Source organism: Microtus pennsylvanicus, chromosome 2 (assembly GCF_037038515.1).
Source record: "Microtus pennsylvanicus isolate mMicPen1 chromosome 2, mMicPen1.hap1, whole genome shotgun sequence".
Taxonomy (NCBI): domain Eukaryota; kingdom Metazoa; phylum Chordata; class Mammalia; order Rodentia; family Cricetidae; genus Microtus; species Microtus pennsylvanicus.
In genome coordinates this window covers 47,127,781-47,153,488 of record NC_134580.1, presented here as the reverse complement: position 1 = coordinate 47,153,488, position 25,708 = coordinate 47,127,781, and the positions used below count along the sequence as shown (strand labels likewise).

General features: G+C 45.9%; 1 protein-coding gene across 1 annotated transcript in view; it reads right to left on the bottom strand.

Annotated features, from left to right (window-relative positions):
* Window positions 1-326: 326 nt before the first annotated feature.
* Anxa13 (annexin A13) overlaps window positions 327-25,708 on the bottom strand; it is a 41,561-nt gene continuing 16,179 nt past the window's right edge. The window contains exons 4-12 of the mRNA XM_075962518.1: window positions 20,034-20,128; window positions 17,017-17,187; window positions 14,499-14,532; window positions 14,298-14,377; window positions 12,448-12,516; window positions 11,406-11,507; window positions 7,271-7,346; window positions 3,443-3,555; window positions 327-835 (exon numbers count right to left, since the gene is read on the bottom strand). Coding sequence (XP_075818633.1) covers window positions 716-835; window positions 3,443-3,555; window positions 7,271-7,346; window positions 11,406-11,507; window positions 12,448-12,516; window positions 14,298-14,377; window positions 14,499-14,532; window positions 17,017-17,187; window positions 20,034-20,128 — 860 coding nt within the window. The 3' untranslated portion in view covers window positions 327-715. The remainder of the gene's footprint in view (window positions 836-3,442; window positions 3,556-7,270; window positions 7,347-11,405; window positions 11,508-12,447; window positions 12,517-14,297; window positions 14,378-14,498; window positions 14,533-17,016; window positions 17,188-20,033; window positions 20,129-25,708) is intronic.

Here is a 25,708-nt window from a genome sequence, read left to right as displayed (position 1 = left end):
TGCCCAGAGAAGCAAGGAAACCCAGCTGAACCAGGAACACTTAGTGAGTTTCCCTTCGAGTTGCATTTCACAGAGGCACGTCTTCTCTGTCCTCGATGCTGGCCTTGACTGCCATCCAGGTGACGGTTGATAAATGTCACTCTTTGCCATCCCCCAGTACATTTGAAATATATCACAAGTTCTATATTTCCCCAGGCCAGAACCCCAGTTCATCAAGCCAATTTGGAAAAGCAGCTGACGGAGGCACAAACCATAGCTGTGATTAACAGAAAGACTTTGAAACTGAACACACAGAAGGGAAACGAACAAACTGTTTTAATCTTGTCTTTATTCCGCTCTGGCCATTTAATCTCTGTTTTGGCCCTGTGCATCTGGAAGGCATATAATTTTCTAAACATTTTATTATAAATGTTCATTTTTTTTCACCAACTGCTGGTTTCATATGTGCTTAGAAAGCATTCACTTAAAATGCTAAAGTAAGATCAGAGGCAATTTAGGTTGTTGCTAAGCCGGCATTCAAGGTGAACCGCTCAAGCATTTGGAGGATGTGCTATTGATTTCAACAGTTTGGCCTTGGGGTACCTTACATGGCTGAGAAAGCAATCCAGGAAATGAAGGGTTTTCATGGAAAAGCCCCATTTTCAAGCTTGATTTGTTATGCTCAGGAGTCCCGATAAAGTAGCCTCTCCCCGCGTTCCTATTGCTCTGGTTTGACTCAGTGCAAAAGAGCCACCAGCAATTTCTGGAAGTCCCCAGAGGTGTCGGAGCGAACCATGTCAGAGAGAGACTTCTGATACTTCTCCTGGAACTTGGCTTTTATCCCCCGAAGGTCGACCTGTAGGCACAATGACAACAGCAAGTGGGTGACAATACTGATTGTGTGTTGACTGTAAAAGGCAGGCACTGTCCTAAGGCATCACAATCATTTATTATAGCTTTAAACAGCCCCTAGGGGCTGAGCTGGCATTATTTATGTCTTGAGGCTAAGAAAAGGGAAGCCTGCTTTAGTTTCCTAAAAGTAGAAGCGTTGCACATGTATTCCATTAAAACTTTATGTAAGGAAGCTAAAATTTAAATTGCATATATTTTCATGTGTTACAATGTATTTTTCTTTTGCATTTTTTTTAAGTTTTCGAGAAGGAGTCATTCACGGGTGGCAGAGCTGTACACAAGCGGGTGGGAGGTGAACCCCATTTGCTTTCCAAGACAGTCTGACAGGATTTGGTAGAAGGGTAAGCGGATTTTCCAGACAGAGATTTAAAGTCAAGCATTGTGGGCTGGAGAGATGGCTCAGCAGTTGAGAGCACCGACTGCCTTTCCAGAGGACCTGGGTTCGATTCCCAGCAACCCCTATAACTCCAATTCCGAAGGGATCCAGTGCCCTGTTTCTGCTTCCCTGGGCATCAGGCAGGACAACAGTTCCAGTGGACACATTTCAAACCAATCGCCGTGTGTAGGGCTTATTTTGAATCTAATTCATGAAAAGTTTAAGAATCCCGGGCTTGAAGAACCATTAGGAGGAGACTGCTCCAAAGACTCGCTGTTCTGCTTCAGATTCTTTCAGCTTTAAAAGCAAGGGTTGCACAAAGTGGGGGGGGGGGGCGGGGGGGTGGGGAGATTAACTCTAGACTCCAGATGGGACAAAACTAGTCCTACAACGAAACAGTTTTGTTTGCTGTGTTTTGGTTCTGGTTTGAACTCTGCCTTACAAGCCAGGCCTACAAACAGTAGACAACCATCGGGCTCCCTTCTCTTGCTTCGGTGAGAGGCCAGGCTGAGACAGAGAGAAGAAGGAAAGATAGGAGAGGGTCAGGGAATAAGGGGTTGTCTGAAGAGTACACTGCTCTCAAGCCAGAGACTACTGGAGGACGGATGCTGTGAATGGTCCTACTGCCCTGCTCGGGCATCCTCTGCCTAGCTGGAGGCCCAGCCGTGGGGGAGGGGGAGGATGATGGGGTACAGGATTGGGGAAGCTGGCCTTTGGTTCTAGTGCAGGAGGAAGATGAGCGGGTCCCCTAAACATATACGTGCCTGGGCCTGAAGCATTCCAAGGGGACTGACCACAGGTAGAGATTGCCTACACTCACATAGGGGTCTCTTCTGAGCTGGAACTGAACATCCCATGGTCTGTATCCAAGGGAACCTGGAATGCTGGCGAGCCCTCTGGTGAGGTCCAATCTCTCAGGGCCTGTAGAGCCCTGGTCCTCTCAAGACTTCTCTAGGGGCTGTGCTGCTGAGGGCTGGAAGGACAAAGAAGGTAAGCCCCCCCTCCCCAAGGGAGGGAGAGAGACTCACACAGGCTAGAGAAAGCAAACTTCCAAGGAGCAGAGAGGCTGTTCATAGGAATAAGGGGGTGGGGGAAGGGGAGGGCATGGAGGAGGAGGAGAAAGAGGGGGAGGAAAAATTCCAGGAACAGAAATAAAAAGGAAAGAACTGCCTTGCTGTGAGGCTATATTTAAAAACAACGTCAGATGTTAAGTGTTTGTCGAAAGACATGGATCAGAATTTGGGCTGGTACCTCTCCCCTCCCTCTCTGCTGAACATTTTTTTAAAAAAGATGTCTGTGGTTTTCAGCAGCTTAGCTCCTTTGGTTTCTTCCACAGCAGTGAAATGCCCGCCACTTCCCCTTCTTTGCACACCCCCTTCTGACCGTGGTCTGACAGCCCAAGTGTTTGCTGTGCGGCCTGGTGGCTGCTGCCAAGTTCCTGGGCACATCTTCCCCCCTCTTTCTAATGCTCCTGTTCTTCTCTGAGATGGGGAGCAAACTCCTTGGGGAACGGAAGCCCCGTTCTTTTGTGTGTAAACCACTAATATGCAGGTAGTGCATAGACAGATACTCAGTCTTATCTGTGCTGTCAGATTTGGGTGGGGAGAGATGGTAATTAGACATAAGTCTGTTTAACATGGCTCTTGGAGAGGTCAGGATTGAGAAAAAGACCAAGAAGCCTTTCTATTGGTCTTTTGTTTGTTTGGTTTCAATGTTTCTGTTTGTTTGTTTTCTGAGAAGTCATACTTCTAAGGTGTACTCTGTTAAATGAAGCGACCGAGGAGATCATTTGCGTGCTATCTCCTTCTTGCTGCAGGATGACCCCTTTCCCTGCCTCTGGTTTGTCTTCCCTGAAATAGAGCTGGGCGTGGCTGTGCTACCTTGGAACAACTCCACCAGTTCCCCTTTACATAGCGTCACCAGCTCTCTGGAGCCACAGATGACAAAAATAGAAGCAACACTTATTATTGTATTTTAATGAAAAGAAGAGGGCTGAAGCAGAGTCCTACGCGTTCTGCATATTCTGAGAAGGAAAGGGCTGTCTTTGTCTTACATTTTTGATATGTAGTCCAATAACAACAACAACAATAATAATAATAATAATTGCTAATGACATTAATTGGGGAAAAAGACTGATTGGGGAAAGTTCCCTTTTGGGGATCGAGTGTATCTTACCTCAGCCCTGGTCACGATGATGCGAATTAATGTCTTCTCATCTGTCCCCATACCCTTCATGGCCTTGTAGAGTAGGTCAGCAAAATAGCCCTCGAGGTCCTTGGCACATCTCACTGGGAGGGAAGGGAAAGGAGGATGTGAAATGTTTTCGTGGTTTGCGGAACAATCTAGGGACCCTGCATAAGCACAGAGTGTCCAGGCTGTCCGTTGGCCATCTGAACTTGACAGGCAGAGGTTTTTGGAAGGATCTGACTTTCTACCACTGTGAAATGAGATCTAGAAAGTTCCCTGGGTCAGTGGAGCATGGCTCTCCAGCCAGAACGGAGTCCAATCCACTGCAGAGTGAGGAGGATGGCCTCGATTCTCGGCAAGCTCTGGGGAAGGAGAGGGACCCCTCTCCCACTCATACTGTGGAGGTCTGGGGTCTCACTCACGGACACAGCTGGTGCTACCCAGCGGGACCTCTGGGACTAAGCAGGCCTCTGTGGGAAACACAGCTTGACCAGCAGCCTTCCATAATAGGACCTCAGAGCTAGAAGGTTTGCTCAGCTGGACCACGCCCTGCCTTCTGGGTCCAGAAAGCTCTGCGCTCTTTGTTTTCCTTACTGCATTTGTTTGGGCGTCTTCTGTATTATCACCTGCAGGACCCCAGCATCTTTCATCTGGTCTGTGGGACAAAGATTCTCGTCTCTACTATAAAGATTCCCTCTTTATGCTTCTGCTGTGCACTCCTTTCTGGTCCTCCTTTGTCTGCCATCTTTGCTCTGTTTACAACCTGATGAAGCTTACTCTTTGCTCATCAGCCAGACAATAGGGTGAACTTGCATACTGGAGGTAAGTGTGCTGGCTAGTTTTTTTGTCAACTTGACACAGGCTGGAGTCATCTGAGAGGAGGGACCCTCCATTAAGAAAATGCCTTTATAAGATCGGCTTGTAGCCAAGCCTGAAGGGGGCATTTTCTTAATTAGTAATTGAAATGGGAGGGCCCAGTCCATTGTGGGTGGTGCCATCCCTGGGCTGGAGGTCCCATAGGTGGGGAAAGAAGGCTGAGGAAGCCGTGGGAGCAAGGCAGTAAGCAGCACCCTCCATAGCCTCTGCATAAGCTCCTGCCTCCAGGTTCCTGCTCTGCTTGAGTTCCTGTCCTGCCCCCTCCAATGATGGACTACAATACAGAAGTATCAGCCAAATAAACTCTTTCCTCCCTTAGTTGATTTGGCCTCGGTGTTTCATCACAGCAATAGAAACCCTAACTAAGACAGTAAGGAAGCATTTCTTGCCCATCCTCCCAGGCTCATAGGCATCCACCATGGCAAATACTTAAGAAAAATGAACCATTTACTCCTTAGGTTGTCGATAGCTTTCTAGAAAGCATACCGGTATTTTGTTTCTTTAAATTTTGTTTTATACTTTTTTTTTGAGACAAGATTTCATTCTATAGCCCAGGCTAGCCTTGAACTCAAGAATCCTCCTGCCTCAAACGGGAGTCATAGTGCTGGAACTACAGCAACTCTTCAGTGTTAGTGATAGTAATGCACTCACTATAAGTGTGGAATGTGAGCCTTAACCTGTGCTGGAGCAGGGCTTTCATTTCCTCCTCACTCTCTGTGTGGTTGGCGTTTCTGAGCGAGGGAGAGGAGCAGAACCTAGGTCAAGAGCTGTTCTTTTTTTCTCTCCATACAGCAGTTAGCTAAGTTTCAGTGGAAAACCAAAGCGCTAGGTATTTTCTCTCTTTATCCTAACAACGATCCCCAAATTCCTGGTTTGAGGTGGGTGGGAAACCCTGTGCTTCTCTGACAAGCACATACTTGAAGCTCCCTATGGTCCCCGGGCTGTCAGAGCTGCCGGCATCCATAGGGTTTTCCTATCCCACGGATGGATGTCCAAAGGTCATCTCTCTGTCAGTAACAAGTAGAAATCCCTCGAAAGGTTGGACCAGGACAGCAAGGAAATATCTGTAATAGACCCGTCTCTGTCGAGAGGGAAGAAATGAGAGCCGTGGCTCTCCATACTTTGATCCTCTTTCCTTCAAAGAGCAGGACTTTGCAAACTTAACTGAGCATAAACCATCACCGGGGAGCTTATAAAGTGGCTTTCCGAGCACCTTCCCTTTTCTGGTTTCTCTGTGGTAAACCAGGGGTGGGTTCTGAAAACTTTCCTAAAAGGAGATTTTGAGGCAGGCAGTCCATGAGCTCCACTGGAGAAGTGTTTGTTGTGGTGATCATGTGATCTCAGCCCCTATAGATGTGGCATCCCTGTATGTAGTTAGGGGATGTCTTTACAGTAGATGGAGTAGGGGTGGGGTATCTAGAAACGAGTCTTTGTGAGGATGATGTACAAGGTCTTCTCGAACCGCTTTCACCTTTGGAACCTTGAGTCTATCAACTCCTGTAGTACACAGCTCCCAACTCCAGAGCCTGGCTTTTTCCTTCCTCTCTACATTCTTATTGTCTGTTTCCTGTCTTTTTCACTGCGGCTTAATATATTTGTGTGCATCATTTGTGGACATTCAACTCCTTATGAGCAAGAACTGCATCTTTCGTCCTCTGATCCCACACTGAGCACAACTCAGGAAAATGCTGTCACTTGTACCTTCTGACTGGACTCTGGAGTCTTTCTGGTTCTCACGTCTCAAGTTCAGGCAAGGTCTGGGCCCTCAGAACTCATGTAGAGCACTCTAACCATTTGGGAGAGCCTCCATGAAGCCCAAAGGACAGCTGCTCACACAGGGCTCATGTGTGTTCAGCATGGGGCGTGAGCAGTGTGGGTAACATTGAGAGTTCTGCACACCAGACTGATGTTGGCTGGTTTGAGTGTAGAATGAACAGTGGGAAAAGGTCAATGGCTGACACTGTTTAAAACAAAACTTGTACAAAAAAGAATCTTCCAAACTCCACAAAGGAGTTTGGCAATGGGAGCACATTTTTTAGGTTCCAGGGCTGCTAGTTTGGTTCTTCCTCTTCTGGGGGACACGTCTCTCCATCCCTGTGCCATTTGGGATGGTTCCCTGGACTCGCTACCACAGCAATGTGGACAATGGGCAGTGTCTTCATTCCAGGACTTGGAGAAAGGAAAAGGGAGCCTGCCAGACATGGCCCCATGCCCATCTCTTTGTTATTTCCTGCCTTTGGGCAACACCTGCAGAGAAGGTTCTGGGGTTGGATTGGCATGGCCAAGATCTAGCCTCCCTCCTCTCTGTTTCTAAACAGACCTCATTCTTTGAGAACATTGAAGGGAATCCAGTGGGAAAAAAGGAGACCCTCTGGCCATCAGGCATGTGCAGAAACTTGTCCAGAGTTCCTAACTGTGGGGGCTTTTCAGGGCACGTCATAAACTGTCACCACACTGCTACCTGAGCTTAGACAACAGTCCCAGGCTTTGACAGATGCTCTCGGGGACCTACACCCTCAGTTCCAACCACAGGAGACACTGTGCTGGGCCTCTTAGATGCTCTCTTTAGGACCTGACACTCAGTGCCAAGGCTGCTTTGCTGATAGCTGATTGCTGATAGCTGATTGCTGATAGCTGGGTCCTTTCTCAGAAGTCCCCTCCCAAGTGGGAACTGGCTGCTTAATGTTGCGAATGGTCCTGGAGGCACAACCTGTGTCCAGTGGCTGGTTAGTGGGCAGTCACTAACAGAGTGCAGAGACTTGGCTGCTGGCTTCACTATGGACACCCCACCTTCAGAGCTCCCTACAGAACAAAACCCCATCACATCCACCACAGGCACCCAGTGCTGCTTCTGAAATGATTCCTATAAGGATAACCCCATCTCTCAGCATAGTTCTGGGGAACCCCCCCCCGGGGCAGCACCTCCTAATTTTACTTTACCTATAGTTAAGTAGGCCTTCTTCAAGTCTCCTGATGTTTCTTCTTCGATGGCTTCTTCTATGTCTTTGCCTATGAGCTGGAAAGACAAAAGAAACCCAGCCATTACTCCAGTGTTGCTGTGGGCCTCAGTACCCCTCAGCTTCCTTCAGAAAAAGTGCTGCTGTCTTCCAGATTCAGTGCTGTGCCCTGAGGGTGCCTATCCTGCCTCTCGCATTGCAAGGTGGCATGGTTGTCCCTGCTCCCATTCAAGAGGGGACTCTCAGTGCTGAGGAGCTGACTGAGTTAACCCCAGACAGTGCCATTACTGTTACATTGTATACAACGCGTTACATTGTATAGCATTAGTTTGCTCCCTCCCGCTTTTCAAGTTCCTGGGAAGCTGTGGTTGAAACTCTAGCCTGTGTCTCCTCCTTCTCATCTGTCTGGGAACTGAAGACTCCACCATTTACAGTCTGGGTAAAGAAGGAGAGGCTGTGAAGTTCATGGTGAAACTTGATCTAATGGTTCATCATAGAGCGGGGCTTCAAGGGCCGGAAGCCAAGGGCTGACCACATCAAAATGCCACTTTCCTTTACTGCTGGGTGGTTGCTAATGCTCTTATACATTCACTACTGGCTCACGTCGCTTGGCACCGTATTACACACTAGGTTTCTTCCCAAATATTTACAGAAACTAAAGTTAAAGTAAATTGTGCCTATCCTTAGCACAAATACTGTGGGGACCAAGCTCAGAGAAGGCAAATAAAGAGAAAGGAATACGCTCTGTTGGGTTTGAGGGCTTTTTTCTCTTTCTTAGAAATTGTCTTTTGAAGACAGAACACAATTGATCCTAAAAATAATCGAGACATTTGAGTACACACTAATAGATTTGGGGGGGTTATTGGAAAAACAAAGGCAAACCAAACATTCTTTGCTATGTGAGGACAAAGTGTGTATGTTTGGGGGGTTATTGAACAAAGGTCTTCTCACCACCCACATATCTAGAAGTTTTTTTTGAAATAGAGGACATCAGATTAGATCAAGCCTCCCCCCCCCCCACCCGCCCCGGGCTGCTGCCACCTTTCTGGGGTTTGATGTGAGAGTCGGCACTTTGTAGGATGGGTATCATTCCCCGGAAACTGGGCTCTTATTGTGCAGACTGAGATTGTATTTCATGAGGATGTTTTATTCACACAGGTCTGGGTTTAAAAAACAAAAAACAAACCCACAGTAAGCCACTTTTTGTTTCTATTGTTAGAACTGAGCCTGAACAGTGGTTTTCAGTTTTCGGTAGACTCTCAGCCTCCAAAGGGGACAAAAGAGGAACCCTGCAGTTCTGAGGAGGCAGGAGGTGGCCTCCTCAGCTGCGTTCTCGGCGTCAATGCCACTCTCTGACCTCTAGGGGGCGATAGTCACACGATGTCTTTTCTCTTTGGGCCTCACCCTTTATTTGTCCCTGCCTAGGTAGGGATGAACATAGTCTGAAGACAGCATGCTGACCCATGCTATTGGAACCCTCCTTTGCAAGCTTTATACCTGGTTCTTTTTTGTTTGTTTGTTTCTTTTTGTTTCTCGAGACAAGGTTTCTCTGTAGCTTTGGGGCCTGTCCTGGAACTAGCTCTTGTAGACCAGGCTGATCTCGAACTCACAGAGATCCGCCTGCCTCTGTCTCCCGAGTACTGGGATTAAAGGCGTGCACCACCACTCCCAGGCTAAATACCTGATTCTTAAGGTGCTCTCTGGATTAATTTAGGTTTTCTGATCTTAGGAACAAACTAATCTCACAGTAGATAAATGGGCTATAGTGCCGGCGTGGCACTTACAGAAAGAGTAGGGGACACACGCTCTTCTTCTCACATGTGTTCCCCCAAATGCCAGCATGCCAGCAGTGAATGGGCCAAAGCCCCTTGCGTGAACCTAGGGATATATATATATATATATATATATATATATATATATATATATATATACATGAAGATGCTGACTAGGGAGGTGCATAGGACGGAGGCTGTGGGTATGTGCACGGACCATTCTTACTGAACCCTGTTTGCAGAACTCACTTTGGCTCTCTAACTGTGTGAGTCTTTTGTGCTTACTAAAGCCAGGGCCATGATCATTGTGCATGGTTGGCAGTTTCAGAGGCTCTGTTGCTTGATCTGGAATTGGGGAGTGAGTCAGAAGCTAAGACTTGGGCTTAAAGGGGGTTGGAAAAGGGCAAACCCCTGAGCTGTCGTGCCAAAAATGAAACCCACCTCTGTTCCAGGACCACGTACTACGTAACTCCAGTGGTCACATACTAGTGTCTTTGTGCTTTGGCTAGCGACTTATCCAAACCTTACAGGGAGGGCCTGACTTCCAACAGCAGGGTAAGCTCTTAAAGAAAAACAGCAGCAACGTTCAGCAACAGTCCAGCAACACTTTGGATTAGAGCTACTTTTCTCTACATGATCATGAAATCAGATCATTCCCTAATTTGTCCATTGTCACTGTTGGTCCCTAAGGGAAACAACAAACAGTGGCTAATGTTTACTGAAGACCTACCATGGGGCAGGCACTGATGTGCTCTGGTTCATTCATTGAATCCTTCCTAATGCAATCTAAATCCTCTTGGTAGTATTAACTCGATTTTACAACCGGGGAAACCAAGGCACAGAGCCCCAGTAAGACAGAGCTGACTTCTCAAACTTAAGCATGTGTCAGGTTCAAGACTCCAACCTAAGGAAATGTGGTTCAATAGAACCAAAGACAGGGCTGAGAATTGTCATTTTAGTGGGTTCTCAAGTGACTATGGTGTCTCTGTTTGGGGACAAATTTTGTGGTAATGGCCTAGATCCTAGTCACTTGTTTTTAGTAATTTATTGAGATAGTCACTGATTTGGGGGGTGGGGAGGTGATCTGTAGTGATCACCCATGTTAGCCATCCTCAGAAACTCCAACTATGGTGGCCTCTGTGTCACAGATAGAGGACATAGATCACATACATATTAAGTCCTCCAGCTTAGTAGCCACAGGCTTCAGGCATGGAGGAAGGGGAGGATGGGGTCGGCTGCCTTTGATCATGAGACACTGGGCACAATTTGAAAGCAGGGGGCCCTTAAGGCTTACGTACAGTAAGGCCACAATCCCAAAGCTTTGTCTTTTCATCTGCTGGCCGCACACACGCAAGGCTAGTTTGAGTGAGGAACAGCCAGCTCCGGCCCGGCCCGAGGTAGAGCTCAGCTGGGAGCGGTGGCGTTCTCATCCACTCTCTGCTACCGACTTGCTGTGTGGTCCTGATAAGTTACAGATGGCTCCTTGCTTTGCAGACTGGCCTTGTCCAGCAGTTGTGGGCCACCATAAAATAGCCACTCAGCCCATGTGGTAGTTCTGATATTGTTGTGGAATTGAAATCAGGCCCAGAGCATAGAAATGGTTTGAAGAGGTAGAAGCATTCTCCAGAAACAAAACAGAAGACAAAAGAAATCTGAAACTCCCTGTAGGCTTTTTTTTTTTTTTTTTTGCAAATTAAAGGTTTTTCTCTCGGAAAGGGACTTATCACTAAGGACCTTGAAGCAGCCAGCTCATTCTGCTGGCTCATGGCAATCATGAGATTACAAACATAAAATTTATGCTTGTTTTTCTCAGGAGCCTTTTTCTGAGATATGGCAGTCAGTCCTGTGAGGCTGACAGTAAATTGTAATCATAAAAATAAAAGCAAACATTTGTATGCTTGCCACATGGCAGATATGGTCCTGAGCCTGCATCCGATCCTATGCTTACAATGTTGTGAGCGATGATGAAGCCCATGATCGGGTCTTGCAGAAGGGGAGGGGAAGGTTAGTCTTTCGCTGTTGGTAGATCCAGGATTTGCATCCTGGACCCTCTGAGTCTAAACCTTTGCTCCTAAACATGACATTTCTCTGCTGGCTTAGCTCTGCCATAACCCAGAGTATCCCAACCTTAGTCCCACATTTGGGGCTGGTCGATTCTGCACAGCTGAGCTGTTCTGTATGTGTTTAGCCGTATCCTGGGCCTTCCTTCTCCTACCATTGAGAACCACTGATGTAAATGATCCCATCCCCAACACTCGGTCTTACACCCCGGATCTTGGCTTCCTTTAGACATAGCTCAGGACCACGTCAGAAGGAACCCTTGAGCCTCAGGGCTTCACTACTTACAATCTGATAGGCTTGGAAGGTGGCACGCAGCTGCTTGTAGCTCCTCTTGGCCAGGACTTCATTGAAGGCAAGCTCATCGGTACCCCAGCGGCCTTCCCCTGCCTTTGGGGCCAAGTGCAAACAACGTGAAAAGAACCCGTGCAAAGAGACGGAACATATACTGCTGTTGACACTGGGTAGGCAGGCACTTAAATATAATGTGATGCAGACTGCTATGACTACCATGTCACACGCTACAGCTGTGTCTCCCGACTGTCAGAATGTGGTGAAACATCCTTGAATCTGCAGCTCTCAATGTATCAGGAACCAATGTGACAGGGCGCGCTCCCTATTGCTACCCTTGTACGCCAACTCAAGGTCTGTGTCCTCAAAAGCCCCTGGCGTTATTACAACATCCCTTACATTCTGGTTTGGACTCTCTACCTTGTGGGTTCATGAGAAGAAATAAAGTAGAGATCTGGTCCATCATGATATAAGAGAGGAAGGTTATTCTCTCACCCTCTTGTAAATGCTCAACAAAACTCCCTTCAAACCCACAAAGCAGACCCCACTTGGGGTATTTACTTTGTGGGTAGTCCCATCTCTCTTGGGAGTACACGCTTTATTAATAAACTTCGGCATAAACTATCTATGCTGTTCAGCCAAATTCTTTCCTTTATGAATGCAAGAGCAAAGAGGCCCCCATAAGACTGTGAGCAGGCCTCACTTACAGAGGACAAAATCTGCATGCGATAGAAGTCATTTGGAAAGAAGGCACATTTGAAGCCTCCAGCCTCCAGATATGCGACATATCTGCCTGTATTGTTATTTATTCCATCCTGTGTTCCAAAATGGATCTGAGGTGGTTGGCTCCAGAGCATAAGAACAGGAACGAGTCTTTATAATATGATTTTTGCAGATTATAGCATATATCATTTATCAGAAGACATATTTCATTCCAAAGTAACTCCCATTTGCAGGAAACAAAGAAATGCCTGTTACAACAGCGCTAATAAGTGAAAACCAAAAGAATGCGTGGAGCCAGGTGCATGCAAACACTTACATCATACAAATCTTTGGCATCCTGACCAGCCAGATCTTTGTCCACGGTACCTTCTTCATCTCGATTGGCCTACAAAGATAGATGTATTGCCATTAGCTCAAGTTCCTGCTTGATCACAGAAAAGCTGAGTGAGCCCTGTGATACAGGGGTGACTTTGGGGGAAAGAAGGGGTGGGTGCTGAAGTGCCACTCAGCCTGACGGAGTGGCATGGCTGCTCTTTGCTGCCACCTTTTGGGAAATACTGAAAGCAGTCTTATGTCTGTGGTTCTCTCTCTCTCCCCCTCTCCTCTCTCTCTTCTCTCTCTTCTCTCTCTCCCCCTCTCCTCTCTCTCTTCTCTCTCTTCTCTCTTTCTTCTCTCTCTCTTCTCTCTTCTCTGTCTCTCTCTTTTCTCTCTCTCTCTCTCTCTCTCTCTCTCTCTCTCTCTCTTTCTCCCCCTCTCCTCTCTCTCTTCTCTCTTTCTTCTCTCTCTCTTCTCTCTTCTCTGTCTCTCTCTTTTCTCTCTCTCTCTCTCTCTCTCTCTCTCTCTCTCTCTCTCTCTCCCCCTCTCCTCTCTCTCTTCTCTCTCTTCTCTCTTTCTTCTCTCTCTTCTCTCTTCTCTGTCTCTCTTTTCTCTCTCTCTCTCTCTCTCTCTCTCTCTCTCTCTTTCTCCCCCTCTCCTCTCTCTCTTCTCTCTCTTCTCTCTTTCTTCTCTCTCTCTTCTCTCTTCTCTGTCTCTCTCTTTTCTCTCTGTCTCTGTCTCTCTCTCTCTCTCTCTCTCTCTCTCCCCCTCTCCTCTCTCTCTTCTCTCTCTTCTCTCTTTCTTCTCTCTCTTCTCTCTTCTCTGTCTCTCTCTTTTCTCTCTCTCTCTCTCTCTCTCTCTCTCTCTCTCTCTCTCTCTCTCCTCTCCTCTCCTCTCCTGTCCTCTCTTATACCCAATGGTCACTCTCCAAATCCACAGTCTTCAGTGAAAGCTAATAGTAACCTCGTATCCACTAGGAAGCAAGCATCCTCCTTCGACAAATACCACATGCCATCAGTTGGTGGCCAATGTTAAAGAACTCTGAAAATTGGTCATGGGAGACTATGGATGTCTAAAGACATTGGTAAATAGCAGAGTGTTAACATGACCCCAGTGACCTTTCCTTGGGTATGGATGGAGCAGTAAAGCAGATGGGATGGTATCTCATGATGACATCATGTCAGATAGTGACATCATGTCAGATAGCATGGCAGTGTTTTGCTGGTATAATCCAGATCTCTCATCAGACAAATGAAGCCAAAGGGAAATTATCCTGGATGACCCCTGGCCTAGCCAGATGAGCGTTCTTAAGGAAGAACTCTTGCTTCTGGCTTTGAAGAAAGCAGGCAGCTGGTGGCAGGGGTGGAGGGGCATGCAGCAGGAGTCTGGAGAAAGTTCCAGAAACTCCTAATGGCCTCTGGGTGATAGCCAGAAAGGAAACAGTCACATCAGACAATGGGCTCCAAGGAGGTGAATTCTCCCTGAGCCTTGGGTGGCTGACATGTTGATTTTCCTCTGGTGAGATTACCCGTGAAGGTGTTTGCTAACAGATATCTGGACCTTGGCCAATGGGCCTTGGTGGATAATGGGCCATGATGCATTGAGCTGTGATGTTTGGGGTACCGAACCATAAGGCAACTGTCCGCTCTTCCTTCTGTGCTTGAAATCTACACAGTCGTGTCTCTTCAGTCAGTGTGCTGTGTTCTCTGCTGTCAGTGTGCCCAAGTGGGGCAGTGAAATGTGGAGAGTGGACAGAGGTCTGTCAGTGAGAACTGGATGACATCTGTCTGTCTGGAGCCTCCGGGGCCTATGGTGCAGAAGATCTTAAGGACCCATTCTATTTATCTTCACCTGCAGCAAGGACACCAGAATCTTTCTGAGAGTTCCGCTTGTGTCGCCTTTGACATCAGATTCAAGGTTCTTGTCAAACACTTTTGAGGAAGGAAAAGGGAAAGGGGAAAGTGGATGACTGAGTTACGAGCAATTTTATAAACAAAACAAACCAACCCAACAAACAAAACTTAATCCGAAGCCAGAACAAACGTTACTTACGTCTTTGGTAGGCTTCTTTGATGGCAATAATTTCCTAGGAAGATGGTAGAGACAATTAGTGTCCGAGCTTGGAGCCAGTAGGAAACAGAGATGAGGCAGATGCCCATCTCCAGATGCAGGGGGCCTTTGTGACTTCCTACTGAGATGGTTGTCCCTACAACACAGGGAACAGGCCTATGGGGAATCTGCCAGCGTAAAGTGACCTTTTCTGTGTAAACATTTCAAACATATAAGTAGTGTATGCATACAGTCTGCTTAGACATGGCGTCAACTTGGGGGATCTGTCACCAGACAAATGAAGACAATATAACATCTGTCCATGAAAAAAAGAAATTCTGTCATCTGTGACAACATGGTTGATTCTGGAGTACATGGAATGAAATAATCCAGACACAAAAAGTCATACATCCCATGAAATCACTCATTTATGGGGTATGAAAAAGATAACCTCATAAGTATGGAAAGCAGAATGGTGGTTACCAAAGGCTGGAGAGATAGGGGTCCACGGTACTAAGTAACAGTGTATGGTGGTTTGAATGAGAAATGTCCCCCATAACTCAGGCATTTAAACAGTTGCTGGCTTTGTTTGTGAAGGCTATGGGAAGGTACAGCCTGCTGGAAGAAGTATGTCACTGGGAAGGGGCTTTGAGAGTGTATAGCCTCATGCTGTACGGCTTCGTGTTTGCAGTTGAAGATGTGATCTCTCAGCTTCCTGTTTGTGCTGCCATGCCTTCCTGCCAAGACGGGCTTTATGCCCCTGGAACCATAGATCACAATAACTCCTTCCTGCTCTGAGCTACTCTTGGTTTTTATTACAACAACAGAAAAGTAACTGGTACTCATGAGACAGGAATGAGTTGTTCCAGTGGGCACAGTAGGACAATTGGAGTTAACAAGAATATATCTTATAGTTATATAATATATATATATATATATATATATATATATATATATATATATAATGGCTAGATATAACTAACAACAGATAACTAACAACTAGATATAACTAACAACTATATAACTAACAACACGGCTAGAGGAGAGGACCTTGAATGTTCTTACCATAAATGGATGATAGATACTTAAGGTATTCACTGAATAACCAGGGTTTCACTGGCTATTCAAACTTGGCCATGATACTTTGTCTATATGTATCAAACTATTGCACCTTGGCCCAAGCATAGCTACATGGACGGCATGCCAGTTAGTACTAGAAAGGCAGAAGTATTACAGCTAAGCTATACCATTCCCTATCTCTTAACCCAGGCTCATTCCCTCATCCCCACCTGTACAATCAAGGCTAGAGTCTAGTGTGTATTTCACAGGTTCCTATCTCTGTCTTGCATACTTGTATCTATGCTTAGTGTACTATCCTCCAAGCCAAATGTCAAGCATCTTTGTAGGCTCAGTTATGCCCACTTGCAGAAGACCATCACAGCCCGGCTAGTTGACTACTGACCTTCCCTCATGGGAGAAGGGGTGTAGAGGATCGTGGAGCCCTTACCTAAACATACAGCCGGTCATTCCAACCAGTTCTATGGAATTCTTCCCTAATTGTAATGGTGACATCAAGGAGGAGCAAGAGGTATATAGGCCGAGAGGGACTAGGGAAGGGAGCCGCATTTGTGCAGTCACAGAGGAATGGGCACACACACTGGGTGCAGACCTTGCAGTGTGGCTGTCTTAATGCCACCCACACTCTTGCCTGTAACTCCTCCCTCTCTGCTCTGTACTTAAGCCTAATAAACTCATTGGTTCCCCAGAGCCAATTTTGTAGAATCATACTTTGGTTTGTCACTGGGACCTTAGAGGAAGACATTGTTCCCATCTCCCTGAGGAAAGAAACCTTAGCAACAGAATTTCTAGAACTATTTTGTATACATCATATTTTAGCCAGTGGAAAACAGTGCTGATTGTTTTGTGGCTTGTTTCTAGATCCATACTGTCCTGGAGGTCCAGCTAGCCTCTAATGCAGATCGTCTATGTTTTTCTGGGAGAGACAGAAAGTGTCCCATGCTAGGAGACACCCCAGTTGACTTAGCTAGCCTCCCATGGGTGGCTGCTTAGGTGGTTTCTAGTTTGCCTCTGTTTTAAACAGCGGGCAGGGTCAGCAGTGCAAGCTTCCCTCTAGATTGCTGGCAGCAATCCTTTGACATCATCCCTGTCAAGTCAAGCCTCAGAGCGGTCTCAACTTACGCTCCAACCAGCAGTGAGTAAGAGCAGTCATTTCCCGGTACCCGGCTCATAAGGGAGTGGAAAGGAAAGTCAGACGGGAGCAGGTGTGGGCTGTGATGGGGGAGGGAGGGCAGGCCAGGTGGTAGGGCTGTCGTTTTGTTTATGCAGCTCCCTTCCTTTTGTTTTCAACACCTGCTTGAGCTTAGCAGATGTATTTCTGCTTATTGTCCACTTATGGACACCATGTAGGGGGATGAACTTCCTCCAAGGGGGCTCAGCCATCCCTGACGCTTGAGTGACCTGTCCCGCAGGAGGTGGGACCAAGAGCTCAAGGGAGACTGACCTTATTGCTTCTTGTGCAGAGGATTTCTATGAGCACAGTCTCATCGGTGCCCACGCCCTTCATGGCTTTCTGCAGCTGCCGAGCGGCATATTCACTGGGGCGGTCCAGAAGGGCCAAGGCTGTCTTCTCGAAGTTTCCACTCAGTTCGCTCTTGAGCACGTCCTCTAGGTCCTGCAGGGAGCACATGGCAGATGACTGTGGTGTCGTGGGAAGAGGAGGTGAGCGTCTGCCTACATCACTATATGAGTTTCAGGGCCAGGACACCTGCTCTAGACCGCAAGAACCGCTTGATCTTGAGGATAGTGGTCACCGCAATTACCCATTCCTCTTTCCCCTACCCCTCAATCTGGCTGAGAGGCATCTTGCTCAAGGGCTGAGGTGCCAGCCCCAAGATGAATTACAACAGAAAGAATATTTACACAACATTTTAGAGTTCTGAGAGCTTCTCTTAGCGAAATTCCACATAGGCCTGCAAAGCTGGCAGACGAACTGCGTTATCTCCACCCAATAGACTGCAGAAAATGAAGAATTTGCCCCAAACATTCAGCTAGAAAAGACTCAACAATTTCCACTACTGGTCAGTGTTTTTATATGGTTGAGTAGCAAGACTTATGCCATAGGGTCATGGGGGAGTCAGAATCCATGAAAAACTCTGCACTGTGCCCACATCCAACGGTCAAAAAGTATTCATGGTAATATATATTATGCAAGAATATTGTTAATACATCCAGAAAAGAATTTTCTGAGTAAACACAAATCAGCTGTTTCTCTGATTATACCTCTGAGCTCCGGGTTAGGGAGAAAAAGCTGGAAACTTTTATACAAGGGGATCGGCTGTGTTCAAAGGGGACTGCGGTATCATGCCTCTGTTCCTACTGTCACTTTACCTACCACTGCATCTTGTGAAGGCAAGCCTGCCTCAAGACTGTAGAGTATGGGTCCACTAAGATATCTGAAATATATTTTCCCAGCTCAGATAGATAATGCTTAGGACTGCAGAGAGGCCGCAGCTCCTCTGTCTTTTGACCCACAGGCATGAAAGCCCAGCTGGTATTTTATATGCATCCATGCCTAAGAAGCAGGCTTCAGGAAGCTCGGATGCTTGTCCCAGCTTCTCTAATAACTGCCCATGGTTCCTTGGTGTCACTATTCTCGGGGATCAGCAAGTGTGAAGATTTAGGGATGAGTGTTTGACCTCCTCTGAAGTTTTAAGCATCTCTTTGGTGGTCTCAGCTCTCAGGGGTTCATCAAATGCTTGGCACAGGACAATCTCCTGGCTTTTGTGCTAGAACATGCTCTCTTATTTCTCAGCCAAGCCCCTAGACCCACGTTTACTTTTGTGTTGGACAAAATTCAAGGTGTCTTGTGTCTGACTTTCTATTTTATTGGGCTATAAATAGAAGTAAGTTGGAGGATGTCTGTTTAGAGACAGGCACGTAGAAAAGGTTGAAAATTCTACTTCTACCCAATGAGGTGAACTGGAGACTCACTCATTTTCATAAAAAGTGACATCAACAAGCCTGATTATTAAGAGAGATGCAAACAACAACACCTGCAATAGCACAGCCTTTGACCATTTGTTATATAAATAAATAGCCCCATTATGGCACCAGTCTTTCTGGGAATAAACGCTGGCCTCGCTGACTGAAGACTTGGACTTCTTTATATGTTGACAAATTAGTAACTAAACCTAATGAACGCTTGAAGATTATATAACAACATCAACAACAGCAAGAAGAATAAAAGGAAAAGGGAGAAAGAAGTAAATGCTAAAAGTTAAGGAAACTGAGAGCTCCTAAAAAGTTTTCTGTACTGAAAGCCACGACCAATCAGAATGCTGAATTGTGGAGCCCAGCCCCAAAGCATACATCTACAATACAACTCTTGCCCCTAAGGCTCAGGGAAAGAAAGATGTAAGAGCCAGAGAATCCAGGAGTTTGCTGTGAGATTGGGTCTCCTAGGAATATCAGAAGCTACCCCATAGAGTCTCATCAACATGGCTGTCTAAACACAAGCTGAACAGGGACAAGAGCAATAGACACGCCCAAGTGGACAGAAGTGGGGGAGGAGGCACCACGGGCCCTTAACTCCACAGGCAACTGGTGAAAGCTGGTACCGGGAAAAATTCTCCTCCACAGGGAAGAGTTTATCAATTGGCTATCCAATACCAGATAGTCAACCCTGGAAACATACATACAAGCAACATTATACAGACTGAACAGGTTGCATTGTATATTTAAGAATATATATATATATATATATGTGCATGTATAAAGATATATGTGTGTGTGTGTATGTATGTATGTACGTATGTATGTATGGAACAACAATGAAAAAAGAGGCCATGAATTTGAAAGAGAGCAATGAGGGTTATAAGGAAGAATTTGGAGGGAATAAAGGGAAGAGGGGAATGATATAATTATATCATATCAAAAATAAAAGAAAGAATTTTAGTTTTCTGAACCAATAATTTATGAAGAAATATGAATATACTCAAGGACAGCTGAGTATAAGAATATTTCTATATTAAGCCCCACTTGTGGGAACTGGTTTTCGAATCATTCTCCTGCTTATGAATTATTATGTGGAAGTAGTCCAAATTGAATGAAAAATGAATAAATATAATAGAAAAATGAAGTCAATTAAGAAAACAATGAGTTGCCTGGCAGTGGTGGCGCACGCCTTTAATCCCAGCATTCAAGAGGCAGAGGCAGGCGGATCTCTGTGAGTCTGAGGCCAGCCTGGTCTACAAGAGTTAGTTCCAGGACAGGCTCTAAAGCTACAGAGAAACCCTGTCTCGAAAAACCAATCCAAACTAAAGAAAACAAAACATCAAAAACAAAAACAAAAAACCCCAATGACTTAAGGGTATTGATTTATAGGCATTAAGTTGGCCTAGCAATGTCAGTCCTTTGTCTAGCCAATTAAAAGTTCCAAATACATTTTTCTCAGACTGGATTCTAACTCTAGCCATGTTGTCCCTCCAGAGGAGGCTGAACTGGCTCAACCCTGCATACCTTGCCGTACTTCATCTTGTACTTCTGCTTTATCTGTTGCCTCTGCTCCGATGTCCTGATGGATAAGACCTCGATGATGGCTGCCTCATCCGTTCCTGAAGTGCAGGAGACAGAAACAAAGTCTCAGTGATCACGAAATGTGATGAACGCTGCTGTCATCGAAGAAACCATGACTCTGACTTAGAAAGGGCCAGGGTCTAGAACGGGGCTAGATGATCCTGAAAACCTTATTCTTTCCACTCAGACAAATATCCATGGAGACCTCCCCGGTGTGCAGTGCAGTAAGAGGCACGGTGAGAAAGAGAAATGTCTATGGCACGTTCCCAAACTTAATTCCCAGGGGAATGGAAAAACATCTGCACTAACTCTGAGCAGGAGCATTGGTCAAAATTGGCCGAAGGTAGAAGGCTCCCAAAGTTCATCAGGAGACAAATGGCTGAAAAAAATATGGGGTACCATACAGTAGAGTGCTACTGGGTCTCAAGAAGGACTAGAGTACAGAAATGTTAGACTCAGTGAAAGGGACCAATCACAAAAGACCACAAATTGTAGGATTCTATTCATGTGAAAACCTAGAATAAAGGATTTCGTAGAGGCAGAAAGTGGGTTAGGGATTGACAGAGAGGACACAGTGTATGAAAAGATGAAAGTATTCTAAAAATCAATCAGTTATCTATGGCCATACCATCCTGGACATACCCAATCTCATCTAAAATCAATTAACTATGGTTGGGCTACATATATTTATAAATGCAGGAAAACGCTTGTATCGGTTTGAAAGAAAATGGCTCCCAGAGGGAGTGCCACTAATGGGAGGTGGGGTCTTGTTGGAGGAGGTGTGACTTTATTGGAGGAAGTATGTCACTGTGGGGGTGGGCTTTGAGGTCTCCTATGCTCAAGCTATACCCAGTGAGACAAACTACCTCCGTTACCTGCATATCAAGATGTAGAACTCTCATCTCCTTCCCCAGCACCATGTCTACCTGCATGCTGCCATGCCCCACCATGATGATAACGGACTGAACCTCTGAACTGTAAGCCACCCAATTAAATGTTTTCCTTTGTAAGAGCTGCCATGGTCATGGTAATAGACACCCTTCACATCAATAGAAACCCTAACTAAGACAACACTGGGATGTATATTTTCAATGGGGAAATTAGATGGTTTATAAATTCTATCTCAATAAAGTTAGTTTTTAAAAGAAACCTAATAAAGGGTATGGTTTGTTTCTTATCTTCTTATCTATCTGAATAGACAAGATTGAAGCCCAAATTGTCAGAATATTGATCTTATCCACAAACTCGTGTGTGTGTATGTTGTGTGTGTGTGCACATGCACAAAAGACTTTGATACCTCTAGTTCCTCACCTACAACCTGGTGTCAGGTAGTTCAAAGGTAGGTGAGAATGAGAAGGGAGAGCCCAAAGAATACAGCAACAATTGTATACCACAGACAAAGCGCAATATAAATGCCCAAGGACCTGGCACTGCCTCACATCCACAGCAGGCTTGGGTCCATGCCACTCTACTAGGGACGCTCACCAATCATAGAGTATGCTAGGGTCCCGCAACAACATTCAGCAGTTGTGAGCTCTACGAGGCACTTCTGAGGCCATCTAGTCCTAGGTCATAATGATAGATGAAGAAACTGAGAAAGGCAATTGCATTGGTTCCTGCACACATCCTTCTAAGCTGCAAACCCTGTAACTACTTTACCCTAGCTTCCTGTTAGTTTCTCCCCACCCCCACTACCTTCTTCTTGGTGTCGCATGCTGCCTGGCCCTTTTTTCCCCTGCCCTCTAACCTCAGTTTCTAATTGGCCTTTTTCGTTGTGATCCTCTGTTCAGATGGCCACTGCTCTTTGCTGATGAGCTCCAGACCAACCCCCGAGCTGAGCTCTTTCCTCTGAGTTCCTCTCTTATTTCCAGCTGCCTGCGGCCTCATTGTCAATGCTCTTCAAGGTATTTCTACTTGCAGTGTAGCATAGCTGGATTCCTTTGGTAAATCTTTAAGTCCCTTCTCTGCCCTATTATTTCATATCCATGCATGACATCACTTTAGTTAGCAAAACCAAAGTCACCTACAGGGTTCACCTCTGTTGCCTTTGCTTCTTAATGCCACTGCCAGCAAATCCTGACTGCTTTTAGTCTCTCTGATGCAAGGCACTGATCTCTGCAAGGTACGGCTCATTTCACCCCATAATCTAAATACCATTAATGAGTAGTCATGTCTCCTAGGGTTAGATCAGAATCCCAAAACGGAACAAGACGTCCTGCAACTTGGTCTCAAGCTGATCTTCTAGACCCATCTCTGTGATGACTAACATGAGGCTCACTTAGCTTCTCTTAATGATATTTGCCTGTAGATCAGTTACTTTCATAAACCTTGAAGAGTCAAATTTCTGTTTTCTATGTTCTTCCATAGCCAGTTATATAGCCAGTGTTAGGACCCATTGTAGGATTGCATATATGTGAAGCTGTGAGACTGGGGTCTGGGTCCTGGGAAGTCAGTGGTCACTTAATTGTAATGGGCACTGCTGCGTGGCAGTCACAGCCATCTTGCTTGAGCCACAATGGGAGCTTGGGGGAGCTGAAGGTTCTGCCAGGTCCACTGACCTGTGTTTCCTATGCCATAGTACTGGAAATGTGAGACTGAATTAAAAAGGCTCATCTATGACTATTTTTACCTTTAGAAATTATGATTTAATTTTAATGTGAGCTTGTGTTTGGTGAAAGAACAAGAGTTAAAAATAAATTGAATAAGAAGGAAATACTAAGTCAATAACACTTGCATTGGCAAAACTTTGGGAAAGGTCATATATATATACACCTTACAACGAATTATTGACTCTTCAGGGATGTGGGCAAGTCTGACATATGCTTGAGTCTCTTTACACAGTGGATTATGGTAGTTTTAGCATGTTCTGTGAAAGTGCCGTGATTGTGGATGGAATGTGGAAAGGTTCTGGTTAGAGATAAGAAAGGGAAGAAAATAGAGCCTGGAAAACACCTGTGTTCTACCTTCATTTTGGCTTTGCATCAGCACTTAAGACTGTCTTTGGAAAGACCCAGCCAGAACTTAGAAGAAGAGAGATGCAGCCCAGGGGACAGAGAGCCCTGGGATAGCCACTGTCCTTGGGCCAGTCATTTCATCTCAAGGATTATTTCCACCTCTGTAATTGTGGGAAGATTTCAGCTAGTTGGGTTCAACCACAAAAAGAGAACATCCTAGGATGAGCTCACTTGCAAAAATAGCAGAAGTTGATTGCCAGTCTCTTCTCTTTCTGGTCTGGTTCCAACACTGTTATTCATGTTGTCTCTCTTTGTGTCCCCCGGGGCTTTCACCTAGGTGACGTGTATCTGTGTACTCTACGACGTTTTCATGGCTAACTTTTAAATGTTTGAGTGCCAGAAATCTCACCTCAGAAAAGATTTCTTATTCTTTGAAATATCATAGAATGTCCCTTTTCAGTTCTGTGGACCCTCCTTTCATTGGGGGTTCTTCCTGTCCTTGTCAAGGACCTCAGTATTTCAGGCTTAGACCCTAGAGCCTCCCATACCTTCCTGCCTCCATTTGGTATTTTCATGTCTTTCTGAATAAGTGAACGCATATCTGTATGTATGAATGGCAGGAGAAGTTTGCATACCATTTGATAGAACTTTGACTCTGCATTGGTTTGAGTTGTATGTTATACTAAAATGGACTATATATAACAAAGGCCAATAATAAATATTCCCCACTGTGATGTCATATGCAACCTGTATCTGGACAATCAGGGAGACATGAGTTTATCAGAAAAAGTTTGATTCTGTAGAGTTTCCTTTCTTTTAAATAAGAAAGATCTGACATATTGGTATACCCCTATAGTTCAAGTACCAGGGAGGCTGAAGCAGGGGGGATTACAAGCTTGAGACCAGCTTGGCTACATAATAAATTCAAGACCATCCTGGTTCATGCAAGACCCCATGTTAAAAAAAAAGGAAATCAAAACAAACAGCAAAAACACAAACACAAGATGGCACAGTAGTTGTGGGAGGGTTTAGCACCAGCCTGCAAGTAGAAAGACAGGATAATGACACATAGATATCCTTGAAGTCGTTTGAGACCAAATCTCAGGTTGATCCTAAAAACTGATTTTACAACCCAAAGAAGAAGCAGCTTGCTGAAGGTGACCTCACTCAACATTTCACGGTCGGTGCGTCTTAGAAGCAGGCCCGGCTGCTGAGCGATTTCCTGTAAACATTTGTAATGGTTTGAGGCACTCAGGCCAGCCCACTGGTTCTGGGAAAGGCTTTAAAACTGAACAAACACAAAACAAAACAAAGACCCTCCGTGCTGGCTGTACTTCAGATACTGGAGGGGAGTAATTACAGCGCTCTGACAGAGCCAAAGTGATCACCAGCCTGGAAGCACCCGGGGGCATCTGTGGTATGCTTTCCCCAGCAATTTTCTGGAGAGTAACTGGATGGTATGGCATTTTGGCAGGAGGGAGCCACAGTGTTTGAAGGCCGCAAGGTTCTGTGTGGCAGATAAACAAGGCTAAACTAGCAGCAGAAGCTCCAGCCCACACTGACTGGTTGACCCCAGAAAGCTGTGTTCCTAGATCTGGAGCTTGAGGCAAGGCTTCACATTCTCACATGGGGCGGGGGTGGGGGCGGTGAGCACAGGGAAGGCAAGAGAAGGGATGGGTGGGCCTGGATCCTGTCGCTGGAGGGGACCACCAGCTGGCATTTGCTCCCTACATTCATTTCTAGAGGTTATTGTGTCAATGACCACAAATTCAATGGCTTCAAATGACACGACTTGCGTCCCTATAGTTCTGGATGCTGGAAATCTGAAGCCACTGTACTGATAAGTCATAGTCCCGGTTCTCCCAGCTTCTTGGTGTTCTTTGACCTGTGATTACATGAGAGCAGTCTCTATCTGTCTTCCCATGTCCCCAACCTGGCTACCACCATCTTTCTCTTCTGTCTTTCTTAAAGACGCCCATCACTGGATTTAGAACCCACCTAGGTTGCCCTCTTCCTAGCATCCTTAACTCAATCACATCTACGAAAACCCCTTTTCTAAATAAGGACAAGGCCATTCTCCCAGATTCTGGGGGCCTAAACCTTCTAGAGGCCTCCATTCAACCTTTTGTGATGGAGAACAGGTTGGGCCTGCTTAGTATACAGGCTGACCTCATTGGATCTGAGCACACTGTTAAGAAGAGGCTTAATTTACCATGTAATGAGGGCCAATGGGGTGCTGTACACAACACATACTGATAGTGCAGAGAAGAGTGCTGGGCTGAAGGTCAGGACCTGAGTTCTAGGCCATATGCATGCTCTGGAGTAGTTGAGTATTTTGACCTCTGTGCACCTCAGTGGACCCGAGTTTGACCCAAAGGTGTGGTCCCAGGCTCTGCAGTCTTCTTACTGAAAACTATTGGAGATGCAAAATGGACAGTCCCTTCCTTCCCCATGTTTCTCAAAGACCCCTTGATGACTAGCATGCCTTTGGACATCTAGGAGCCATGCATAGACCATCTCTGGTGACTTTGTTATCTAAAAGGCCACTGGTCCTGCTGGTCCATGTACTGGGCATTAAGGCGTTCCCTTTGGTGGCATCGGGTGATGGTGATGACACCGTAAAGGGTTAATTTAAGCAGAACCTGGTGGAGGGTGTGGTGCTGA